This window comes from Apis cerana, linkage group LG1 (genome assembly GCF_029169275.1).
Source record: "Apis cerana isolate GH-2021 linkage group LG1, AcerK_1.0, whole genome shotgun sequence".
In the NCBI taxonomy this organism is placed as follows: Eukaryota; Metazoa; Arthropoda; class Insecta; order Hymenoptera; family Apidae; genus Apis; species Apis cerana.
The window spans coordinates 2763153-2785717 of NC_083852.1; the positions used below are offsets into that span (position 1 = coordinate 2763153).

A 22565-nucleotide genomic window follows, 5' to 3' on the forward strand; every position below is an offset into this window, starting at 1 on the left:
AAGTCGAGTGAAAATAAAGGAAGGAAAGAAGAAAAGAGAGAAAGAAAAAGAAGAAGAAGAATCCGGAGATAACCGAAGGAAGGCAGGAGGGAGGGTTTTGGTGAGGTTGGCGAGGGAAGTTGAACAGTTTCGCTGATGCATTAACCGCAGCCGGTGTAACGAGTATTATCCGGGGCGGTCGCTCGTTCGCCAACTTTGAATCAGATTTTAATTAAACGAAATTGCGGAATGATATTTCACGGTCAGTTACGCGGTCTAAGGCGGCAGAGGGGGGGAGGATACAAGGTGGGCCTACAACGAGGGGGAAGATTTTAGGCCAGGGAGCAGTCAGGTGTGTCCGAGGGGGGAGCGAAATTAAGTTTGATTCCGTTTTCTTGGCTGGCAGCTGGCGAGCTCGAGCTAATAATTTCGAAGGTAACGAAACTTTCGAACCCGATTCTCCGCAACGTTCGAGATTACGCGATGTTTCAATGGTAGATCGGGGAGGGCTAATTGAATTCCAGGGATAGATGTCTGTATCTCGCTTAAAAATAATAATCACGATGATGGAGTCGAAGAAATTTCAGCACAAATGTCGATCATTGGTTTGACATCCGTTATTGCTAAGGAGTATTGATAATATCGGAAATGATTTGAGCAAAAGTGAGAAGGAATTATATTCAATAAATTAAGAATAAGAACAAATTGCGTTATATGGATGTGGGTCGCTATGTCACGTGGCTGTTCATTCATGCATTATACATATACATAAATTCAACAAATAATTCGTTTCTTCTTCCTACAAATACAAATTCTCGTGTGCACAAACACGAAGATAAAAATTTAATTCGATGATATTTATGCAATCGATAATTAAAAGATTGAGAATTTGATTTTTATTTATAGATGCGATGTCTTGATTTGGTCTTCTAAACAATCCTGACACGCGGTGGCAAAACTTGCCAAGAACCCGCGATAATTCGTGATACACGAAAGTTCGTCTCCCTGTGGCCAATTTTTGAACAAGGAGAAAGCGAGTGATAGTGGATATGCATGCGTTTTGTTGGCTGATATTAGGGGACTTGTAAGGTGGAATGTTAATAATTTTCCATGAAGCCTGCTCCAGTTTCTTTCTGGTTATCCCGAGCTGCCAATTTGCATACGTTCGTTCTTCTTTTTTTCTTCTTCTTCTTCCCTCCCTCTTTCTCCTCTTCCTCGACGGTTTCGTCCGACGTTTTCGTGCCGCGAGGCACTTTAGAAAATATCCCTCGAGATACGATTTGGGTAATTGAATGATCGTATCTCGAGGAACTATCGCGTTTGTTGGGATATCACTGATAAATCGTGACCGATGCATGCGATTCGAATAATCTTAAGCTTTCTATTTTCGCCGCTCTTTTCTTTTCTTTTTTCTTTTATTTATTTAGTGCGTCATCCATTTCGCGAGATATTTCCTTTCCCTCGCTTCCTTTCCACGATATGATTTCCTCGAAGTTTTATTCGAGCGTTCAAAGGTTCTGTTTTTTCAGATAACAAAATGTGACAATTAAGACAACGGTGTAAGTTTCTTTTTCTTTTCAATTAACGCTTCGTTATTCGTTTGAGGATGCATTTAAGAATGATTCGTTTCGTTTTTGCTTGGTATTTACGGGTATTTCAATAAATAATTAAAATAACGCAATAGAGAAGAAAACAGTGTTGGCCATTTTTAATTAGAAACTTCCTGTCTATCTAAACGTTAACGTATGCAAAAGATTAATCTCTTTAAAAGAAGCACGTAAAACTTTTCTTATCTTGCTTAAAAATTAAACGACGAAAAGAATTAAGTGAGCCGAACGAAAGATAAATAAAGAAAAAGTTGATTAGGAAACAAGTGTACGGATGGTTGGCCGATAAATCGAGCCATCGAAATTATTGGATTTGAATAGAACGAAGTCAATAATATTTTACCACGGGGAAGAGTCCCGTAGTTGCGATGAGACGTGCAGGGAAGCGTGGAGGGCGGGCAAACAGGTGTTTTAAGTTTGATTCACCGTGTTTCCTTTGCAGCTGCGGCGTTGAACCGTGCCCTGCCCATAATTCCCATTGTAACCCACCTCCAGCCTCGAATTCCCTCGAAAACTTGAGATCGTGCCCCTGAAACGATATTACGCGATATTAAGCGAACGATTGGCCCCTTCAATCCGTTACTCGCTCTTGGTCGAATGGATATTCGATTCGAATTTCGCGCGCTTTGCATATCTCGCCGCTACGTTATGGCGGCTCTATTAATTAATACGATTTCCCGAAGCTATATAATTATATTCGTCTCAAATGATTTTTCGAATCTACGATAGATACAAAAAGTACCATTTAATCGTGGTGAAATTCATTAAACAGAAGAGCCCGTTACATTTACGAAGTAGACATTCACGAGAAAGATTAACGAGAATACTTGTACGATACTTGGATGATCCGATTGAACAAAAAATTTCGACTAACGATCAAATGTCACTTGGGCGATTTTTTCCACCGTTCCACCAGTCAGCTTTCAAATCACCGGCCCATTTCACGAATTTCAGATCGATGCTCGTTACGAAGGGATGAAACCGGAGAACCTGGCCCTCGTCCTGACGTGGCACTTGTTACAACGAGAACTCGATACACGGCTCGATGCGCGTTTTACACGTACGGAACACCACGTAACGGAATCCCAATGTCTTCGTTAATAAAACTTAATTGCACGAGGGAAATTTGACGAGGAAATTTATCGCCCTTGGAACGAACAGAAATTCTCCAGCCCGCCGTTATCCTCGTGACGATAACTTCCTCTTCTCCCCCCTCAGTCACTGTACTGCTATATTTAATCGTATCGTTAGCAAAAACGGACTTCTTTCTTAATTCTTAATTCTTAATTCCTCATGTGCGCGTCTCTCGTTTCATCTTTTCAAACAATCAATTCTCCTCCAAATTTTCGATCCCCTTCCTCCCCGAAAAGAACCACCCTCATCGAGACACGAGCGTCCACTTTGCCGCATCGATATTCTCTCCCCGCGATCGGGATCAACCCCCTCCTTTCTCGTCCGAAATCCACGAGAAGCGAGGGAGAACGAGAAGCGAGGAGGGAAGAGGGGAAAGGTGGAAGAAGCTGGAACGAGAAAGAGAGGAGGAAGAGAAAAAGAAACGGTGGTAAGGAGGAAAGGGGAGGAACACGAGGTTTTACGAGTCTCTCGAAAATGTTTTATTCATGCCGCGTACGCAGAGGTCCCATCCCCCCCTCCCTCCCCCCGTTTCACTAAACGCGCGCACCGTCAACGTGTCGTATCAAACTTCAACTATAAGCCGAGGAGAGGTGAACTCGAGTTTTCCGAAATGCGGCGGGCATGTGAAACTAAGGGTGTATCCGGAGACCAACCTTAGCGGCTGGCCTCTGACCCCCTCCCCTCTCCTTGGCGCGTATCTTTCTCACGTTTTCCAACCGGCTTCCAACCGCGCACCGCTTCATCCCTCTCCTTCCTTCCTCTTTATTCGCGTTATCCCGTCTTGTTTTCATCCCGCGCCGTTTCGTCTCTGTAACGGAATTTAACGACTCGATCGCTTCTTCGTTCCTCTTTTTCTCGGCCGAAGACGATAGAGAGAATATTTTTCGTCCCCCCTGGAATTTTGCAGGATCGAAAGAAGATCGGAAGGAGGAGTTCGAAAAGGGTTTTCCTTTTTCGCGAGGATTTACGAAATGTCGTTTGGCATGAAATCGTGTCGAATATTTTCTATCCGTTGAAACGGTTAGAAATTTGGAATAAAGGGAAAGCAAGTTTATTAAAACGCTGCTCGTTTTTCGCTCAACAATTATTTATATATAATTATTATTTAACGGTTTATTGGAAATTTCTTTTCTCTTGGTAATTTATAAGAAAATTCATAATAAATAAAAGCAATATTTCGTGAAATTTCCACACGACGAAACTGTTACTTATTCGATCAAATTTTCGGTATCTCCAACGGCTTTTTCGTGAAAACGCTTTACGGCGACCTCGCATGTGGCCCCACACATACACACACACATATACACGCAGGCGAGTAAGAAAGTCTTACACGCTATAATGTAAATTTGGTTACAGGGCGCGGTATAAGCCCGCAAATAATTAATTAGTAATACGAGAAAGGTTCCCTCCAACGGTTGGCCAGACCCTTTCTCCTTGACATCAGCAGTTTGAAATTGGAGCACCCTTTCCTCTCCCAGCCCCTCTGTATACACGCACACACGCTCCGTATAATACCACACTCTTTGTCTCTCGTCTTCCCCGGGCACGTCTTCGGACGAGGCACGCGAGGTGTCGTCGGTTCAGGTACCCTCGCTCACCTCATTATACTAATTATTTAAATCCCCCAACGGCACATTATATTAAGCCGTTGGTAACATCCGGCAGGTATAAATCATCGCATACCTGATGTCGCTCGTTAGGAAAGTAAGGAAAGCTTTATTGATATACAGGGCTTTGTTGCACATAGGTTTTAGAAAGATGGAGGATCCTGGCTTTTCGATTGCACGACGATAATATGTTAAATTTTGTGGTGATCGAGTTTTCCATGAATCATTGGGCGCGAGAAATTGTTAATTAATATCGTATTTGGCAAAACGTAACACGAGAAATTCTCTTTTTCTGTTCCAGGTAAGCGAGTGTTTCTAAATTTCAATCTTTCAGAGGAAGAATAAAAGAGGTAACGATCACAAAATTCCGATATATTAATATTAACGTTTAAGATTTAAATAGAGTATTTTAAAATGAATAAACAAATTAGATCGATTCATACGTACGAAATAATAATCCGTTAAGGTGTTAACTTTAAACATCGTATGAAACGTATTCTGGACAAGCGAGGAGAACGTTTGCCAAGTCGGTGTAAACGCGAAGAACATGATAGAGCAGAGTCATCCGCTCTCCCCCTCCTTTCCTCGTGTCAGAATATTCGGACTGTGTTCGTTAATTACCGACGGAGCAACGTGGCGTGAGTAATAATAGTTTTGCTACTACGCGGGATAGACCCCGGGCATGGGGCAACAATAGCGGAGTTAATTAGCCGGCCTGTCATTTCGGGGTAGAAATAGCTAAAAACTCGCCGACTATAAATCATTTCGAGCCGGCCTTCGCAAAAAACTACCAATTCCCCGCTATTTCTTTGACTAACAAGCCGCTGCGACCCCGTTTAATTGACTGCCTGTTATTTTCCCAAGCGTATTTCGCGTTAATAAAGCAAACGCAACGAGATTTCATTCCTTTCGAGTGATAACGAGGGTAAAATGAGGGAAAGGGAAAGATGGATAAAGAAAGAAAGATATTACGTGGAAAAGGAAGAAAGGTTATAGGTTATATCGTTTCCTCCATTACTTTTAATCGAACGTTCATGCCTGAAACTTTTTTATCGACCCGTCAAGAATCAGGTCGATAATGTAACGTAAACACGATTAGATAAAGAAACACGAATATAAGTATAGGTTATATTTACTATTTCTTTCCATTATTAATAATCGTTTGTACTTGTTTATCTGTCGAGAATCGGTAACGATGATTAACGCAATTGGATAAACAAAGAAGGACACACGAGAAAGGGAGAAAGGTTATATTTCTATTATCGTCTTTTCCATTTATTAATAACCGAACGTTTACGGGCGAAATACGTTGTCCCTGTTATCGTTACCAGCCAAGAATCAACACCGATGGTGAACGCAATTCACGTGTCCTTTCCTTCCCACGATTGTCATTCAACACACGCATACCGAATGCGTGACTGGCGTCTATTTATTCGTTATTCCAAAAACCAGTCTTACCGTAAATTAGATAAAATTGGCCATAAACTCCTTCCTACTTACCTGCTTACGTCCACGCTCTGTATAGCGTTTCGTGACGATATAGTTACGAAACTCGGCTTCGGATCGAATAAAAATATTTCTAGCTTATGACGACGTCCCCCCACCCCGCTCGATTTCCGGTTCCCTTCGCCCGCTATTCCGCCTCGGCTCGATCTCTTCGAGGGAGCATCAATTACGGTGTAACCAGACCGTTGTGAAATATTTTATGGACTCGTTCGTATGCGAAACGACCCAAGGATCACTCTTTCCTTGTTCCGGCTGATTATTCATCGCCCCTCCGCCCCTCTTTCAACTTCGATTCGAAAAGTTTTGCTCGAGTTTTATTGTTGTAGCTGACTATGTACCGGCTTTGATCGAGTAATTAATTTTGTGGCCCGGGTGTACAGGTTTTTGTGGGGGAAATTTAGTACTTGGAGAAGTCGGTTCCAACTTGTGTTATCTTCTTTCATCTCTTTTCTTTTTTCTTTTTAAAACTAGGAACGATCGATCGATTAACGACACTTTTGATTAAATTTACCGTTCAAAAGCGCGATTGAAACCGATGTTTCTTTGCGTTCCTCCTTTTATCGTGGCAATTAAGCTTAAGCGAAAATTCTCGAAAATGATTCTTTCACAAATGACTCCGTCGAAACGCGATCCAACAACTTGCAGAATTCTTCCAATTTGGGCGGAAAAAAAAAAATTTTCAAAAAAAAAATCCCTCTAATCCCTCTCTCCATCTTTCTCTCCTCCCAAGGGAATATTCAACGCGATTCAACTTCTAAATTAACCCGCGCGGGATAACGCGGCCGCGGCACGCGCGCCAAGGAACAGTTTCATAAATTTGAAAATTCGAAGCTCACCGCCATCCACCACCTCCACCGCTAATTAACCAATATTGAGAAACGGAAACTTGGGTCTGCCCGCCCATCTTCGCACAGTTTCTCCCGAGATTTATTCGTTAACATGCGACCTGCATCGTTCTCCGTGCTCTCGAGTTAATAACGCGTTCTCCTGCGCCACGCCTTTGCGAGGATCTTAACTCGGAAGGTTGCCGCGTCGCACAAAAGGGGGCTGGAAAATTGGGTCTGGCTTCCTTTTGCGACGAGCTACACGGGGAATACCTAATGGCCGCGCGAGGGCGCGTGTTTACCCCCGCAATCCGAGTTTTCGTGTCGGCGTGCACCTCATTTACACACCGGCAGACGAGTTTGTCGTCTTTTTATTCCGCGAAATTTCCTCCCTCGAAAAGATGCCCCCTCTTCTGCTCCAGCCCCCGTGTCTGACTCGTTGTTTTGACGTTGATGAAGTTCTCGTGAATGTCCTTTCGTCACGATTTTCTTTTTTTTTTTTTTTTTTCCCCGTCTCGTTTACGTTCTTTACTTTAAGAAGAGTTAAGAATCTCCGCAGAGTTTTCCAGTTGGCATATTTCGCACGTTTAAATTTTGATAATGTTGGAGAAATGGCTGGATTTAAAGAGAAAGCTGCGAAAGGTATATATTCGTAGCCCAGTTTCTTCGTTGTTATTCGAGTTATTAAAGTTGAAGTTTTATTAAGTTTCAAATTGATGATTTTTTTTTTTAAGTTATTAAAAAGTATACACGATCCATCTGTCCAGAAAGTTTGTATACATTCTACACGTTCTGGAATTATGTAAATATTATTAACACAATAATATATACAGCGTAAGCCACATTTATGCCTCGTCTCTTTCCGATTAATAAATCGATTAAATCGATACTTGAAGTGATTGAATTGCGAGGATGTTAAAAGGGAAAACAAAGGAAGAAATTCCACGCCTTCTGGAATCGAAACGTGTAAGCAGTTAACGAGTGAGGAGAGGAAACGGGCAGCCATTAAGATCGCGTGAGTCGAAAGTTGGCCGGTCGACAAGCGTGGCGAAACGTGCTTGTTCCACGGTCCACGGTTCCCGTATCCCCAAATGAAGCCATTCACGGCCCAAAGTGGCCCATTCTCGGATTAATAACGTTTGCATATTACGCGACGATCTTAAACCGTCGGCCGTTTCTCGCACGCGCGTCCGCACAGTCGAGGAGGATCCAGAGGAGCCATTCAAGCCTCCCCGTTTCCACCGTTTCGCGGCGCTGCCGTCGAATGCTCTCGAGTTTCGTAACGTTCGCAGCGCCTCTTCGCTTCCAATTTTCCGTTTTCTCTCTCCGTTTAGAATGATCTCTTTTTTTAGAAATGTGCAATCGAGCATTTCGACCGAGGATTGCCTCTCTCTTTCTTTTCCAAAACGAAAAACATTCGAATCGAATTCATTACGAGACTGTTAACCGTCAACTTGAAACGAAGTACGTCGAAGCAGCTTCCGCTTCGATCTTGAACCTCTTCTTCGTGTTAAATCTTTCTTGTAATAATCTATCAAATTTAGATTTCTGTCTAATTCTAAGCATCTATCTTATAAAAAAAAGAGCTAATTATTATAATAATTGAGCTTGACGTAAATTCTTTTTTATTGACCAATTGTATGACTAAGCAAGACGAAACGCGAGATTGATAGATGGCGAGCGAAGCGAGGCGGAGAGTTTGAAAGAAAGAGACATAGAGACGGAGAAACAAGGAGAGAGAGAGATAGAGAGAAAGAGGAAAGGGAGATAGCGCGGAAGGGTGTTTCGCGCTAAGTACAAGGGCGAGGTATAAATGTTAGGGTACACCCTCGTAGAGGTGGCGAACGCGTGTTATGCGCCTGACATTTAAATATCGTACTCTCGAGAACTTGAGGTCTGGCCGTACTATCGATTGCAATTGCAGATAGGGCCGCTCGATCCCCTCTAGTTTTTGCCCTTTACCCCGACCCCTCCCTCCGCTTTTCGACCTCGATTCCCGTTAATAGTGTCTTCCCGACTCAAGTTTCGACTCGCTTTTGCACCATGTAATTAGGGCCGATCGAAGGGGATCCTATTTTAATAACGAAACTCTGGATTTCGAGTCCGGAAAATTGTTCGTTGAGAATTTAAAGCATTTTTTTTGTTATTGTTATTATTTCTTTGCTCCCTTTTCTTGCAAAAGGAAAGATTGTTCGTTAAAGGATTTTCTTGTTTTTTTCTCTCTCTCTCTCTCTTTCGATTGACTCAGAAACACGAAGATCTCACGTACGCAAAAGAAAATTCGAGTCAGGTATAGAACAAAGATCTCTATCCCCTATGTCTTTTTATTCTTTTAATTAGAAAAATTGCTCTGTAAGAAAAAAGAAGAATTATTGCGTTGTTTTACGAGCTTTCCAAAAGTATCGTTCCGATCGAGTATACATCTGTGCATCCGTTGGAGGATTGGACGGGTAGTTTAGATCCCAATTACTTTAACCGAAGTAACAAAGTCTGAAAAGATTTCGAAACTGTATTCGCGTGAATCGCGTTCGATGAAATTATCGTATAGTCCCTGGCTCGGTTTACGCGGACGCAGACTCGCGGATTAACCGACCCATCGTCGATAAAACCTCCCTCGAAAGCGTAAATAACTCTCCAAGTAGATCGCTTATCGTTAAAATTTGCCCTCGATCTTGAACGATATTCGAGCAAAAATGTATTTTAGAGGGAAACAGTCATAAGCACGAATCAATTCCCTTTTTATGAATAATGAATTCGATTTTATATTCTTCTCCCTCCTTTTTTTTTACTTTTCACATAAACATCCCGTGAATTTCATTGCAACTCAACGATTCGTAATTTTTTAAACACGTAGACGATCGTCACTCGGATTGCTGCATTGCTGGTATAATAGAAACTTTATAATTACAAACAATATCTCGATGAAACTTACGAAATTCGTCTTATCTCGAAGAATTTCCGTAGCGCGATAAATTTTCGGCAAATTTTCGGCAGCTTAACATTTTTACAGGGCATTTTTACATGTTGACAACGATAAATATAAACGTACGAGTTTTGCAGAAGGAATATATTTTGATTATACGTGATTGCGCGTATCTGTTTACAAAACGACTGATCTACGCGTATCTAAGAAAAACAAATAGCTGCCGACTATGAAGTAATTGCTAGCAACATTGAATAATAAAACCAATAAAACCATAAATAAAATTTCAGTGAACTTTAAATCCTATAACATACCATTTATATATATATATCGCTCAATATTTTAAAGCTCGATTGCGCCTTAATATATCGATCTATGCACGCAGTGATCGTTACATTACTCGAACCTCTAACGATACATATCTCGCGAGTGATGGAATAATTCGTTCATTCGGCTCGATAAATAAGCGGAATGATTCCCCGAAATTTTTTCCAAGCCGAATTCCGCCGTGATCGTGACACCAGAGGGGCGAAAGGGGGGATATGCGCCATTAATTAGTCGAGCTGGCCGATGCACTATGACCGGGAATCAATCGTAGGCGGCAACACGCGACTGGTACGGTACCAGCTGCATTGATACTGAGAGAAGGGAGAAGTTTCGGATAGGCATTGGTCTCGGTTAAGTTTAAAACTCGGAAGGGGGTAGCCGCCCCCCGTTGGCTACGTATTCGTTAGCTGACGAATTTTCCAAGAGAACTCGCGTTAACTCCTCGGCATCAATCACCCTCCTTTCTTCTTTTTTCTCTTTCTCTCTCCTCTCTTTCCTCGCCGACCGATTTGGAAAGTTTCGATTCCCACGATGGTGAATCGAGTGATTAACAGTCAACGATTAAGATCGCTTTCGAGCTTCGATTTAATTCCCCACCGGTCCGGTCGAAAACTTCTTGCGCCGATAGTTAAATCCTCGTTTCCAACCCCCTTCTCTGGTAATTCGGTTTAAACCGAAGCGGAAGCGGCGTTTTCGAATGGGGGCTTTAACAAGCTGCCGCGTGAAGTTTGATCGTTCGATTTTAAGGAGTGTGAGTTTCTTCTTTTTTTTTTTTTATTTATCAAATTTCTGCATTTCGATTTTGCGTAGGATCGATCTGAAGTGGTTTTTGAAACACGTTTCGATCGAGGATGATGATTTAGGAGAATTTCTTTGATTTGTTTGGTTATCGATCGAGGAAAGTTGTATCCAAGAAAAAATTCCACGAGACTCGCATCTTTGATTTTTCATCTCGTTGAAGGAAGTTCAAAGGAAGTTTATGATAGAACGGGGAAAAGAACGTTACGTTTTTTCTCTCTCTTTAGGATTTTTCTTAAGGAAAAATCGATACGTCGATATTGCACCGATATACAGTCGGAGATCTCGCGTTATGCAAGATTTACGTGTCTGTTTTATTAGAATGTTTCGAACGTATCTCTGTGAATTTTATGGATAATAAAAGTTTACAATCTTGTTTTTTTTTTTTAATCAAGATCTGTTGCGTTTAGGTATAAATTTTAAAATTCAGAGAAAGGAAAGAAGAAATCTAAAATGTCTATAAATTCGTCAAATTGTAACAAGATTTCCCCATTAACCGATCTACAGTTACGTTCACTCAGAATCCCAATCTTTTTCTTAAATATCGACTGCTTCTCCCTCCCAAGAAAACACAAATACGCTTCAAACCGATTATCCTCGATTTCCTAACCAAATCTCCCGCGAAATCCGTTGAAACCGGATGCGTCCGGTTTTTCTCATTCGCGTGTAATGGGCGGCGGCCGCGTCGCTTCCGGTTCCGGAAACCGCGTATTACGGGGGATCTCGGTTGATAGAGCAGTTAATCATAGCAATTATGCCTACTTTTAGCGTTAATCGGGCATCGGGTAATCTTGCACGATGCGGCTTGTCGCCAGAAACAATATGCCCGCGCTAATGGGCTTTCTATTACGCGCGAGGATAATCCAAATTCTCCGGATAATAATCCGGCCCACAATTTCATTTTCCATTAACGGGTGCGCGGCCGCCGGCAGATCGATCGCTTCCGCGATCGTCCTCGATACCGTTAAAGGCTTTCGGCCGCCGATCAACCTCGGCTCGCGATTAAACCGCTCGATCGACGATCGAATTAGCTGCCGCGAGTGGCGCGATTCCGCGGAATCGCTCTTTTCCACGGTCCTTTTGAATCGGTTTCAGCATTTTCAAGAATTGTTATTTTCATCCGTGTGTATTGATAATTTTAATTAAACGATTAATTAAACGATCTCAAATTTTTCCTCTCGATCAACCTCGATTAGCGCGATTCCGAGGAATCGCTATTTTTTTTTTCATAATTCTTTTTGAATCGGTTGGAGGATTTTCAAGAATTATTATTTTTCGATTTTATCACGTACAATTATTCATCTTGGTATCGATAATTTTAGCGATTAATTAACGATCTCGAAGCGCAGATTTTTCCTGTCGATCAATCTCGGCTCGCGAGTGACGGAATCGTCATCTTTTCTACAGTCCTTGTTGAATCGATTTTTCAAGAATTATTATTTTTCGATTTTATCATGAACGTCTAATTATTCATCTTGGTATCGATTATTTTAGCGATTAATTAACGATCTCGAAGCGCAGATTTTTCCTGTCGATCAATCTCGGCTCGCGAGTGACGGAATCGTCATCTTTTCTACAGTTCTTTTTAATCGGTTCGAGGATTTTCAAGAATTATTATTTTTCGATTTTATCACGTACAATTATTCATCTTGGTATCGATAATTTTATCGATTAATCAACGATCTCGAAACACGAGTGACGGAATCGCCATCTTTTCTACAGTCCTTGTTGAATCGGTTCGAGGATTTTCAAGAATTATTATTTTTCGATTTTATCATGAACGTCTAATTATTCATCTTGGTATCGATTATTTTAGCGATTAATCAACGATCTCGAAACACGAGTGACGGAATCGCCATCTTTTCTACAGTTCTTTTTGAATCGGTTCGAGGATTTTCAAGAATTATTATTTTTCGATTTATCACGTACAATTATTCATCTTGGTATCGATAATTTTATCGATTAATCAACGATCTCGAAACACGAGTGACGGAATCGCCATCTTTTTTATAGTCCTTTTTGAATCGGTTCGAGGATTTTCAAGAATTATTATTTTTCGATTTTATCACGTACGTCTAATTATTCATCTTGGTATCGATAATTTTAGCGATTAATCAACGATCTCGAAGCGCGAGTGACGGAATCGCCATCTTTTTTATAGTCCTTTTTGAATCGGTTCGAGGATTTCCAAGAATTATTATTTTTCGATTTTATCACGTGCAATTATTCATCTTGGTATCGATAATTTTAACGATTAATTAAATTGAAATTTAAATTTTTTCTTGTCGATCAACCTCGATTTCAAAATCGAACATCGCGACGAATTTATCGGAGATTGAAATCTTTGTTGGAATGGTTGTTGATCGAAAATGAGATTGGGATTTCTCGAACACCCGGTGTGCATGGATTGTCCTGTATATTTAATATAGAGGGAGGTTGTCTCGAAGCGGGAGCGCATCCTGAGATAGCAAGTTTCCAAAGTTAATAAATCATGCTTGTAATTACGAGTAATTTCGCCGATTCCTGCGGCGCATCACTTTCTGCTTCAACTTTTCGTATAACTGGCGGCAACTTGCTGCCGACCAGGAGAAGAAGAAGAAGAAGAAGAAGAAGAAGAAGAAGAAGAAGAAGAAGAAGAAGAAGAAGCTTCCAAGAGGAGTCGCGGCAGATGCAACAAACGAGAGGGGGAAAAAACACCAGGGTGAACTCTAATAAGCCACGTAATAGATCTTATATATTAGTATCTCGTCTCATTTTCTTATTCCGTTTCCTATATTCCATTATTTACCGATTCGTCGCTTTACACAAATTATACACTACGACCCTCAAACATCCCTTTCAACGAAATTCAATATTATCGAGCTTTTGTAATACACTTTATTCAAAAGCGCCTTAATTACTTTGAGAATTGGAATATAAAAAAAAATCAAACGAACGAGAGTTTCCACGACGACGATTACGGATCAAGTTAATTTTATTTCTAAAGAGACAAGATTTTCGTAGTTTCGAATTTTCATCCCACTCAATATTTCCCAAGGATCAACCACATTGTAGAACCACTTTACACAACGATGGTACACCACGATCCTCGAAGATTCCTTTCAACAAAATTCAATATTATCGAGCTTTTGTGATAACCTTTATTCGAAAATATCTCAATGACTCGTGACGTTAGTACTTGAACTACGGAAAGATCAAACGAGAGTTTCCACGATTTTCCTATTACGGATCAAGTTAATTTCTCCACAATTTTCGAAGATCGTATTTTCATCCGATACGAAATTCAATATTATCGAGCTTTTCTAACATATCATTTATTTAAAAGCATCTTAATAACTTTTTAAGAAAGCGAATTAGACTACAAAAAAAGATCAAACAGATCAAACATTTCCACAACACTAATCAAGTTAATTTCTGCACAGAGACAAGACTTTCAAACCACGTACACCACGATCCTCAAAGATTCCTTCCAACGAAATTCAATGTTATCGAGCTTCTCTAATATATTATTCATTCAAAATAACTTAATAACTTTTCAAGAAAGCGAATCTACAAAAAAAAAAATCAAACACCAAATTCCACCTATTACGGATCGAGTTAATTTCTTCACAGATTTTCGTACCTTCGAATTTTCACCCGGCCCAATATTTCCCCAAGGAACGAGGAGGCCGTGGTAAAACCACCGTCATCCTCGCTCTCGATCGGAAAGGGTAGAAGAAAAATCGGTGCGGGCTAAACTCGGCCCTCCTCCATTCGTCCGGATTAGGAATTCGCGCGTCCCTCCCCCGAGAAACGTCCAGGCCGAGGTCTGGAATAGTGTTGGATGTTAAATAGATCGATCCTCCCCCTCCCCCTATCTTTATCTTCCGTCCTTTTTCGCCTGCGCCGGTGGAAGAGGGATAAAGCCACCCCAGCAGGCGAGTCCATTGCCGCGCGTACCATTCCAGAGTCTCAAGAAATTTTCAATCAAACGTTCGGAATGCCCGGGGCCATCTACATCGAATGCCACGACAGGAAATAATGCGTGGTCGCGAGGAACTCGCCCCCTTCCTCTCCAACCGCGTCCCAAACACGAGGATGGCGTAATGGGGCGCCTCTACACCCCGAAGAAAACCACCCCCTCCTGCCCAATAATGGATGTGGGATTAAAGGGGGGCCCCTTTAGGATTCGTGGATGCAGACATCGTTTGATTTACGAGCTCGTCCGTTGTTTCTCGGGATTCTTTCACATCCACGGGATACGTAAAGCGGCAAGTCTGGTTTGGAGGATCCATTTTTGTTTATTCTGCAATTTCCCCCCGACACGGTTCACCCGGCTGAAACGACTTTCGACTATCTATGCCCTCTCTCCTCTCGTTCCTCCCTTGGTTCTTTCAACCCGCGCGTAGACGCCCTTATTTCCTTACGGCCGTCATGGAACAGTGGCTGTCGGCCGAATAAAGTATGGCGCGACAGGTGAGAAAAGTTTCTCCGACTAAAATCCGGGGGATTTTCCCCTGTCTATCCTCCCTTTTTCTCTCGCCACCTCCTCGAATCGCGCGGTTTACCCAGCGAGCCTTCTCGAGGAAAATACGAGAGAATGGCGGATCGTTAAGCCAGTTCTCCAGTGGAGCAAGTAATTCTCTCTTTCGTCGGGTGAATCGGTCAAAATTTTTCGAGTGAAATTTATTTAAAGGCGAGCAATCTCGATGCGTCGACGGGGGGTGATTTATGCGCATAAGTAATCGGTTGGTCGAAACAGGTGAAATTAACGATTCTAATCTTGCAATTGCGAACTCTCCGATTTTAAAATTAGCTATTCCATTAATCGTGTAAATTGATCTTTATATATATATATATGCGCGTGTGTGTATGTAGAGAGTAAAAAAATAGAAGGACTAATTTTACCGACTCCTCGTTCGATGCAATTTTAAAGAAAATTAGCCTTTGAAGCCGTGCAAATTGGCCTTTATTCGCGCGCAATAAATAATAAAGCGGCGAAGAATGGGACGAAAATTAAGAGTAATTTTGTAATCGTGGACCCCATTGACGGACGAAGAAACTAATCGTTCTCTCCTCTGCAACTTTAACCTTTATCGCGTGTGATTATTTAACAAGCTTTTCCATGGTGTTCCCTTCCATTCCCGTGTTTTGTCGGGCAAACAGAGCTCGGAAGATTTACGACGCCGGCCATTTTAGCTTTATCGTATCGTTCGGTCGGATTGTAACAACGTTCAGGTCGAAGTGGAAAGGTAGAAACAACAGCTTACTTTGTTTCTCCTCTTTTTTTCTTCTTCTCCTCTCCTCTTTTTATCGGTTGTTTAAAATTGTAGAAATCTCCGAAGTGGGTTAACGAGTTTTTAGAGCCGTAAATTTTCTTCAGGATACAGTTTGCTCGCTTCTTGGGACTCTTGCTTCTTCGTAAATTGTAGATTTATCGACACGCGGCTTATACGATATTTATTATCAGGGATGTTGAATGGAAGATAAATACGATTAATTCGGAACGAAACCCCGAAATTGGAAACGCAAAAGTCGGAGAAAACTTTTCTCCAGTGAAATTTTTTTCTCCTCGATCGAGCTTCTTCCCCCCTTTCCCTTCCAACGCGATTATAAATCTTAATTCTCGACTTTCGCGAATCGCCTGTCTTCGCCGTTCCTCGAAATATTATAATCTCTAACAAACGCCAAATTCCATAACCCGTGCGACGATAACGATATTCTCGAACGACCGATAAGAGAGAGAGAGAGTGAAAAATCGAGGAGAAGCGAAATCTTATTCTTAAAGATTCCAATAACGGTGGTATTAGACTACGCTTAACCCATGTACTCGTCCTCAAACACGATAAAATTCGCGTCAGCGATATCGGTATACAGTTTGCCGCTTCGCCGTCACGTTGCGGCGTCGTTAGCGAGCTCCGTAATCCGGTTTCGAGACGAAGATCATCTCCACTCGTCCCGTTGGAAACTTTTATCGTTGCCTCGAAGAGTCTCGAGAAGGTTGGAATCGCGTCAAATATCCGGATGGGGCTCGCCTCGAGACACGTCGAATGATCGATTCTGCGCGCAGAGCATATTGTTTGTTCGAAAAAGCGAACAGATTCTCTTTTATGTGTGTACACATGTCGTGATGGAAAGTTGTTTCGATGTCCCTTTTTGGAAAAGTTGTAACAAGACGAAAGGGGATCAGCTCGATCGAGTTTAATCTCTTCAACGATTCCATTAATATTTCTATCGACCGTTGCGAATCCTGGTTATTTTATTTCATTCCAGTCCTCCTCTCCATTATATATTTCTGATTTGCATTTTTCGTTACCTGTCGCTTAACCATGAAATCCGAATATTCGAGGATCGTGATGGAACGATGACCGACTTTCCGATCGAACGGGTCAAGAGTTGGAATACTCGAATACGTGGACGACTAATGACCGTCTACGGCGCCACTTTAACGAGAACGAGAAAAACGACGGGGATGGGAATAGAGGATAAATGGGTCTCGGAACGGCGAGGATAATACTCGAGTTAAATATAACGGAGCCGAATAGTCCTTTCGAGTAATTCAATATAAATATCTGATATCGCGTACGACGAATGACGAGGAACGGATGTAATAAACTTTCCAGAGAGCGAATTAAAATCACATCAGTGGGCACATCAGGCTTGCGACTATTATCCTCGATTTATTTTATTTTTTTTAACGTGTTTGTTAGGAAGAAATACCTTTTCTCTTTCTTTAAATCAAATTAACAACGTGCATAGAAAACGTAATTAAACGTGTAATCGAATACTCGGGTGAGTGAATATCAATATTTTAAACAAAGTTATGAGTCTATAAAAGTAACGATAATCTATCGAAAATTTCGAAGAATCGAATTTACAAAAGCGACGGCGCCACCCGTTTCTTCCTTCGTCGATCAGCTGATCGAAAATGTCGAGAAGTGGCTGGACTTGGTCCAACCGGGTTACGCTTCTCTCTCTCCCGAGCTCTCCCTCTCTCTGCCACTCATCCCACTTACCAACCCTGTCAAAGTCGCGCTCTCCTTTTTTTTCTGCTTTTAACCTCTGCACCCGTGTTTTTCACTGTTTCGACGTTGGATTTTTAACAAATCGAGAATGTCGAACCAATTGAATTTACGAGGCACTTTTATCGATGGATGGATTCGTTTAAACGCGTCTTATCCGTCGTTGAAAACGTTGTGTCAACCGGTTTAAGAGCGAGTGTTATTTTTTTGAAACGACTCGTGAAAATCTAGCGATTACTTGATTCAATCGATGGACAAATAGACGAATAACGGTGAATAATATCGTTTACGGATTTTCTACGTCTAATCAACCGTGGAGGGATCTCGCAAAGATTGTTTCTCTTGCGAGGCCGCCAATTACCCACTTTCCCCGTCAATCGACTCTTTCCTACATCCATCTCGAAACAGAAACTCAATCTCGATCGGGTTGATTGAATTCGATTCCCGAAAAGGAGAGAGGGAGAGGAACAAAAAACACTCCATTTCCCATAGCGTCATAACGCCAATCCCCGGAGACGCCGCGTGGGACAATTAGGAGAAGAGGGAGAGGCGACCGGTATCCCTCGTTCGAGCGTGTAACTGGTCGGAAAGTCTGCGGCAAATGTTGGAAGATTCGGTGTCCTCGAAACGCGAGGAAGAGATGGAACTCGGGAGTATTGACGGGAGTGGAGGAGCATCGGTGCATCTCGTCTAGGAGGAGGAACTTTTCCCCGAGTAAACGCAATTAAGCGATGGAGCAGCGAGCGGAGAAACTCTCCTTATGCACAAGTGGAATAATCTCGAGGGGATAAAATCGAGGGCTCGAGATCGATTAGCGCTTCTTCGTTATTTTCCACGCGAGGCGGCATTGGAAATTCGAATGCAACGATACCAAGCTAGGAGAACTGTGCGCGGAAAATTGAAACGTTGGTTCAAAAGCTGGTGTCAACCGATCGCCGAAGGAATCGGATAGAAGAGAGAGGGAAGGATAGAAAGGGAGGATGGTCGAAAGGAGTCTTGCCGACGGAGGAGACGTGTGTGCGTGCGAGGGAAGCAGAGGTGGCCGAAAGGCGGCGCGCCACCGGTGTGTGTCCGATGTTATCTGTGGTTGCCATGGGGATGCTATTGATTGGCCGACGCGCCGACAGACGTCACGGGAGTCGCGGCGCCACTCCGACTATCGCCCGTCCCCGCACGCCGACGTCCACTCCCCCTCCTTCGCCCGATTCACCCCGCCAGAGGGCGGCGTGCAACCTCTCTCTCCCCCACGTATCTATCCCTCGTGCGTTTACCACTCGCACGCCACGCCAATCCCTGCTCCACGCGTTCGACCGCGTCCAAACACACTCGACACGCGTCCATCTAACAACCGAGTCGCGGCTTCCAGGTGAACTTTCATCCCTCTCTCTCTCTCTCCTCCCATTTAACGCGGCCAACACTGTCAACGACCGTTCCTCCTGCTCGAATCGAAGGAGGAACCACCGCGTGCGATCGTTGTTTGCACGCGAGTAAAGCAAAGCAAAGAGGAAGGGGAGGGTATCAGCTGAGCGGCGCCCCTCCGATTACCCGATACGACGGAGACCTTTAACCTCTCACGTGTCGTTTCCATCTTAACGATTACGCCTCCCCAGGAAATAATTCGCGGGGGAGGGCAGGTTAGGCCCGGGTTAGCTCGACCTCGACTTTGGCTTCGCGTGATCGGCGGGGGAACGAGAGAGAACGATCCTCCAACGACGTGTATGCGGTGGATGTGGAAGATGTCGGTGGAGGGTTGTCGAAAGGGAAAAGCGCCATTCCTCCACGACGCTCGGACCACCAGCCGTCCTGGCGCCTAACGAGTCGTGTGAAACACGTACGTGAGAGCCTTCCCTCCCCTCAGCCACTTCCTTCGAATCGAGCGTCCCCTCGTCGACGAGCGAGAAAAGGACGACGGAGGAGGAACCGCCCTCTGCGGACCGATCCTCGCAATTCGCACGGCTCCGATCAGGATCTAACGTCTAATGGATCATAGTGATCGATCCGCGCGGATGAGAAGAGGGACGTTTTAGGAAGGGATTTGGCGATCGGGCGCGAAACTTTGCCGAGATCGTGTGTACGAATATTTGTTACAGGGGATGGCGCGTATGTGCAGGGGCGAAACGCGAGTTTGTGACGAGAATATTGGTTGTAGCGGGTTAATCGAGCGCCTTGTCTTTGAACAAAACTTTGTTATGGTTCTTTCTTTTTTTCTTATTATAATATTGTTACCGAGTGTTCGTTACAATGAATTCGTCGCGTTAATAAATTTTTCTGTAACACAACGTTCAAGCTGGAAGTTTTAATAATAATAATAATGGATAATCGTGAACGAACGTGTCGTTAATGGGTACAAGGGATCGAGGAATTTTATCAACGTTTCAACGTTTAAATTAGCCGTTCTGTTCGTCGCCGCGGTTATATAAAATACGGCTGTTATTAATTATATGGGAATTCCAAGTGCGCCATTCCTTTGTCCGCAACGAAACTCGATTATCATATCGTTATAAATTTTTGCAATAATCGAAAGATCGTCGGTACGAGTGGCGATTAAGCTTGTCGGAATTCCAACGTTTTATTTATTATATTAACGTTTCTTCTTCATCGACTCGTTCCACGATTTCGGAATAATCAAGCTTTATCGCTGTTATCGGATCACGAGCGACGCGAAAAGTTCATCAGCCTGTGGATATTTTTATTTATAATCGTTCGATCAAGCCTCGATTATGCCCCATTTTCTTTTCTATTCGGATCAAAGAGTTTGCAATACTTGCGACGCAGGAGAACATGGCTCTGGTTAATTGGAAAACCGTTTCCCGACCTTTTCCCGCTTTTCGAACGCGGCAAAAACCGGATGAATATGGACTCGAATATGAAACTGTCACATTTATCTTCCCGCAACCATTGCATTTTCCGCTCTTTAAACAATTTTTCATCCCAAGGACAGTTTTTTACGTCGTATTAATAGAAGAGCGTTTTTTAGCCACCGAACAATTTTCCTTTTTTTCTTTCTTTCCATCCCCTTCTCCCTCCTCTTCTCTTCCATAATTATTTTTTCGATTGCGGATACTCGGTTTCGCGACACGATTGGCAAATCCCAATTGCATCGAATATTACCGAAATTTAATCGAAGGAAATTAAAAAGTTTTTAGGGAAAACGAATTTCTCCGAGATTTACGCTTGTTTCTCGTTCAAAAGGGGAAGGTAATTTTTTTTTCGAGATTTAAAATCAGAAAATAATTCGTTGTCGAGAAAAAAGGAAAAATTTTTTCCAAAATTTATTTGGCTCGAAATCGATTCCACCTACGAAAAGGGACGAAGAGGGTGAAAGTAGTAGTTTTCCAGGTATCGCTTTGTGCGGTCCAATAAGAGAGGAAGCTCGATTCCTCCGCTATATCGCAATAACAGTTCTCCTCCAAATGTTGCATACATACGTGTATACGTGTATATATAGACCGAGTTATACATTCCCCGCATCGATGTCTCGGAATTAAGATTCACCAGACAGGGAATAGAATTTCATTATTCCACGTGCAATTAAATTGCACTCACGGTCGTCTTCCTTTGATATAATCCAGCCAGCGCAACGTTTGTCGCAATATACACGGCTGCCTCCCCGAGTTCATGTTCTATTAAATACAAGTGTGTCAATAGGTGTTGAATTACAATCCCAGTGTCGTAAACCCAGATGCAGTTACAAAGGCATAGAATAAATCCTTTATATTATGTAAGCGGACCGCAGAAATATATCCGATTCTTGTGAAATATATTACGAGCCAACCAGAGAGATTGCCTCTAAAAATGAACCTGGCCGCAGTGGTTCTCTCCACGAGAGACACGTTCTTGACGAATCTTCTTATTTTCTTCGTTCGAACGGAAGAAAAGAAATAACTTTAACTCGCGTGCGAGACACGACTCGAAACACCACTTTTCACATCATCTTTTCCAAAACTCGAAAAGGAAAAAAAAATCGCGCAAGCGGTGAATGAAAAGGGATTCTATATATATACACAATGCAGATGGCATCGATATCTTTGTTCCAGCTTCGTTAAATTCGTTTCGATAATATTTCATTGTTTCACGTTCGTTTACAAGGCTATTCATAATTCACCGCGCTGACGCGTTTCGACAATCGCGCGAAAGATTCGTTTATTTATTCGTGTAGGAGAGGTATCTGGCTCCCTCATTGTCGATGATATATAAACGAGGAGAGAAGAAGGGCCGCGATAAACTGGCCGATCGATTAAACCGAAAATCCGAGCGAGAAGGATCCGTATTAATAACTCGACGATGATTTCGAATTAAATGATTGGATCTTTCGAATATTTTGTAAGGTATCAGCATCGTATCGCGTATAATAATTCATTTTAGAATGAATGGCAATCGACTGCGTTCGATATATATATCGTTTCGAGTATCGCTCGTTTCGTTTACGCTTGTTTTTTACAGAAAAAAAAGTAAAACATTCGGGAAGCATTTCTTCCCGTTGAAGTCATACGAATAAAAATGTTGGACGAAAATGGAGCATTTGAGAAAAGATAAACGCCTCCCCCTCTAACTCGAAATTTTCATCGATCGAGCGAACTCTAGCTATTGTTCGAAGCGGCTAATGCCAATAACGAAGTTATTCCGATTGTTCCCTATTCGAAAATGAAAACAAAGACGCGATACAATAGATTAACGCGCTACTTCGAGGAACGGGTTTGCTTACCGATTAAATTCGCTCGTTCGAAAAATTAAATAATATTCGGCGAATTTCACAAATCTTGTTTTTATCTTTATCCCCATTATCGCATTCCCCCGCATTCGTCCGATCGGAATAAATTCAGACGGGAAAAAAATCAATATTTCTCGCTCGATTCCTC

General features: G+C 42.4%; 1 protein-coding gene across 33 annotated transcripts in view; it reads left to right on the top strand.

The window, feature by feature from the left end:
- LOC107992839 (protein muscleblind) overlaps positions 1 to 22565 on the top strand; it is a 455871-nt gene that overhangs the window by 311823 nt on the left and 121483 nt on the right. Inside the window, exon 4 of one of the 33 annotated variants that reach the window (XM_062085192.1) lies at positions 4629 to 4661. The exons of the other annotated variants lie outside the window; for them this stretch is intronic. Coding sequence (XP_061941176.1) covers positions 4629 to 4646 — 18 coding nt within the window. The 3' untranslated portion in view covers positions 4647 to 4661. Of the gene's footprint in view, positions 1 to 4628; positions 4662 to 22565 lie in introns of those variants that run through there. 33 annotated transcript variants of the gene reach the window in all.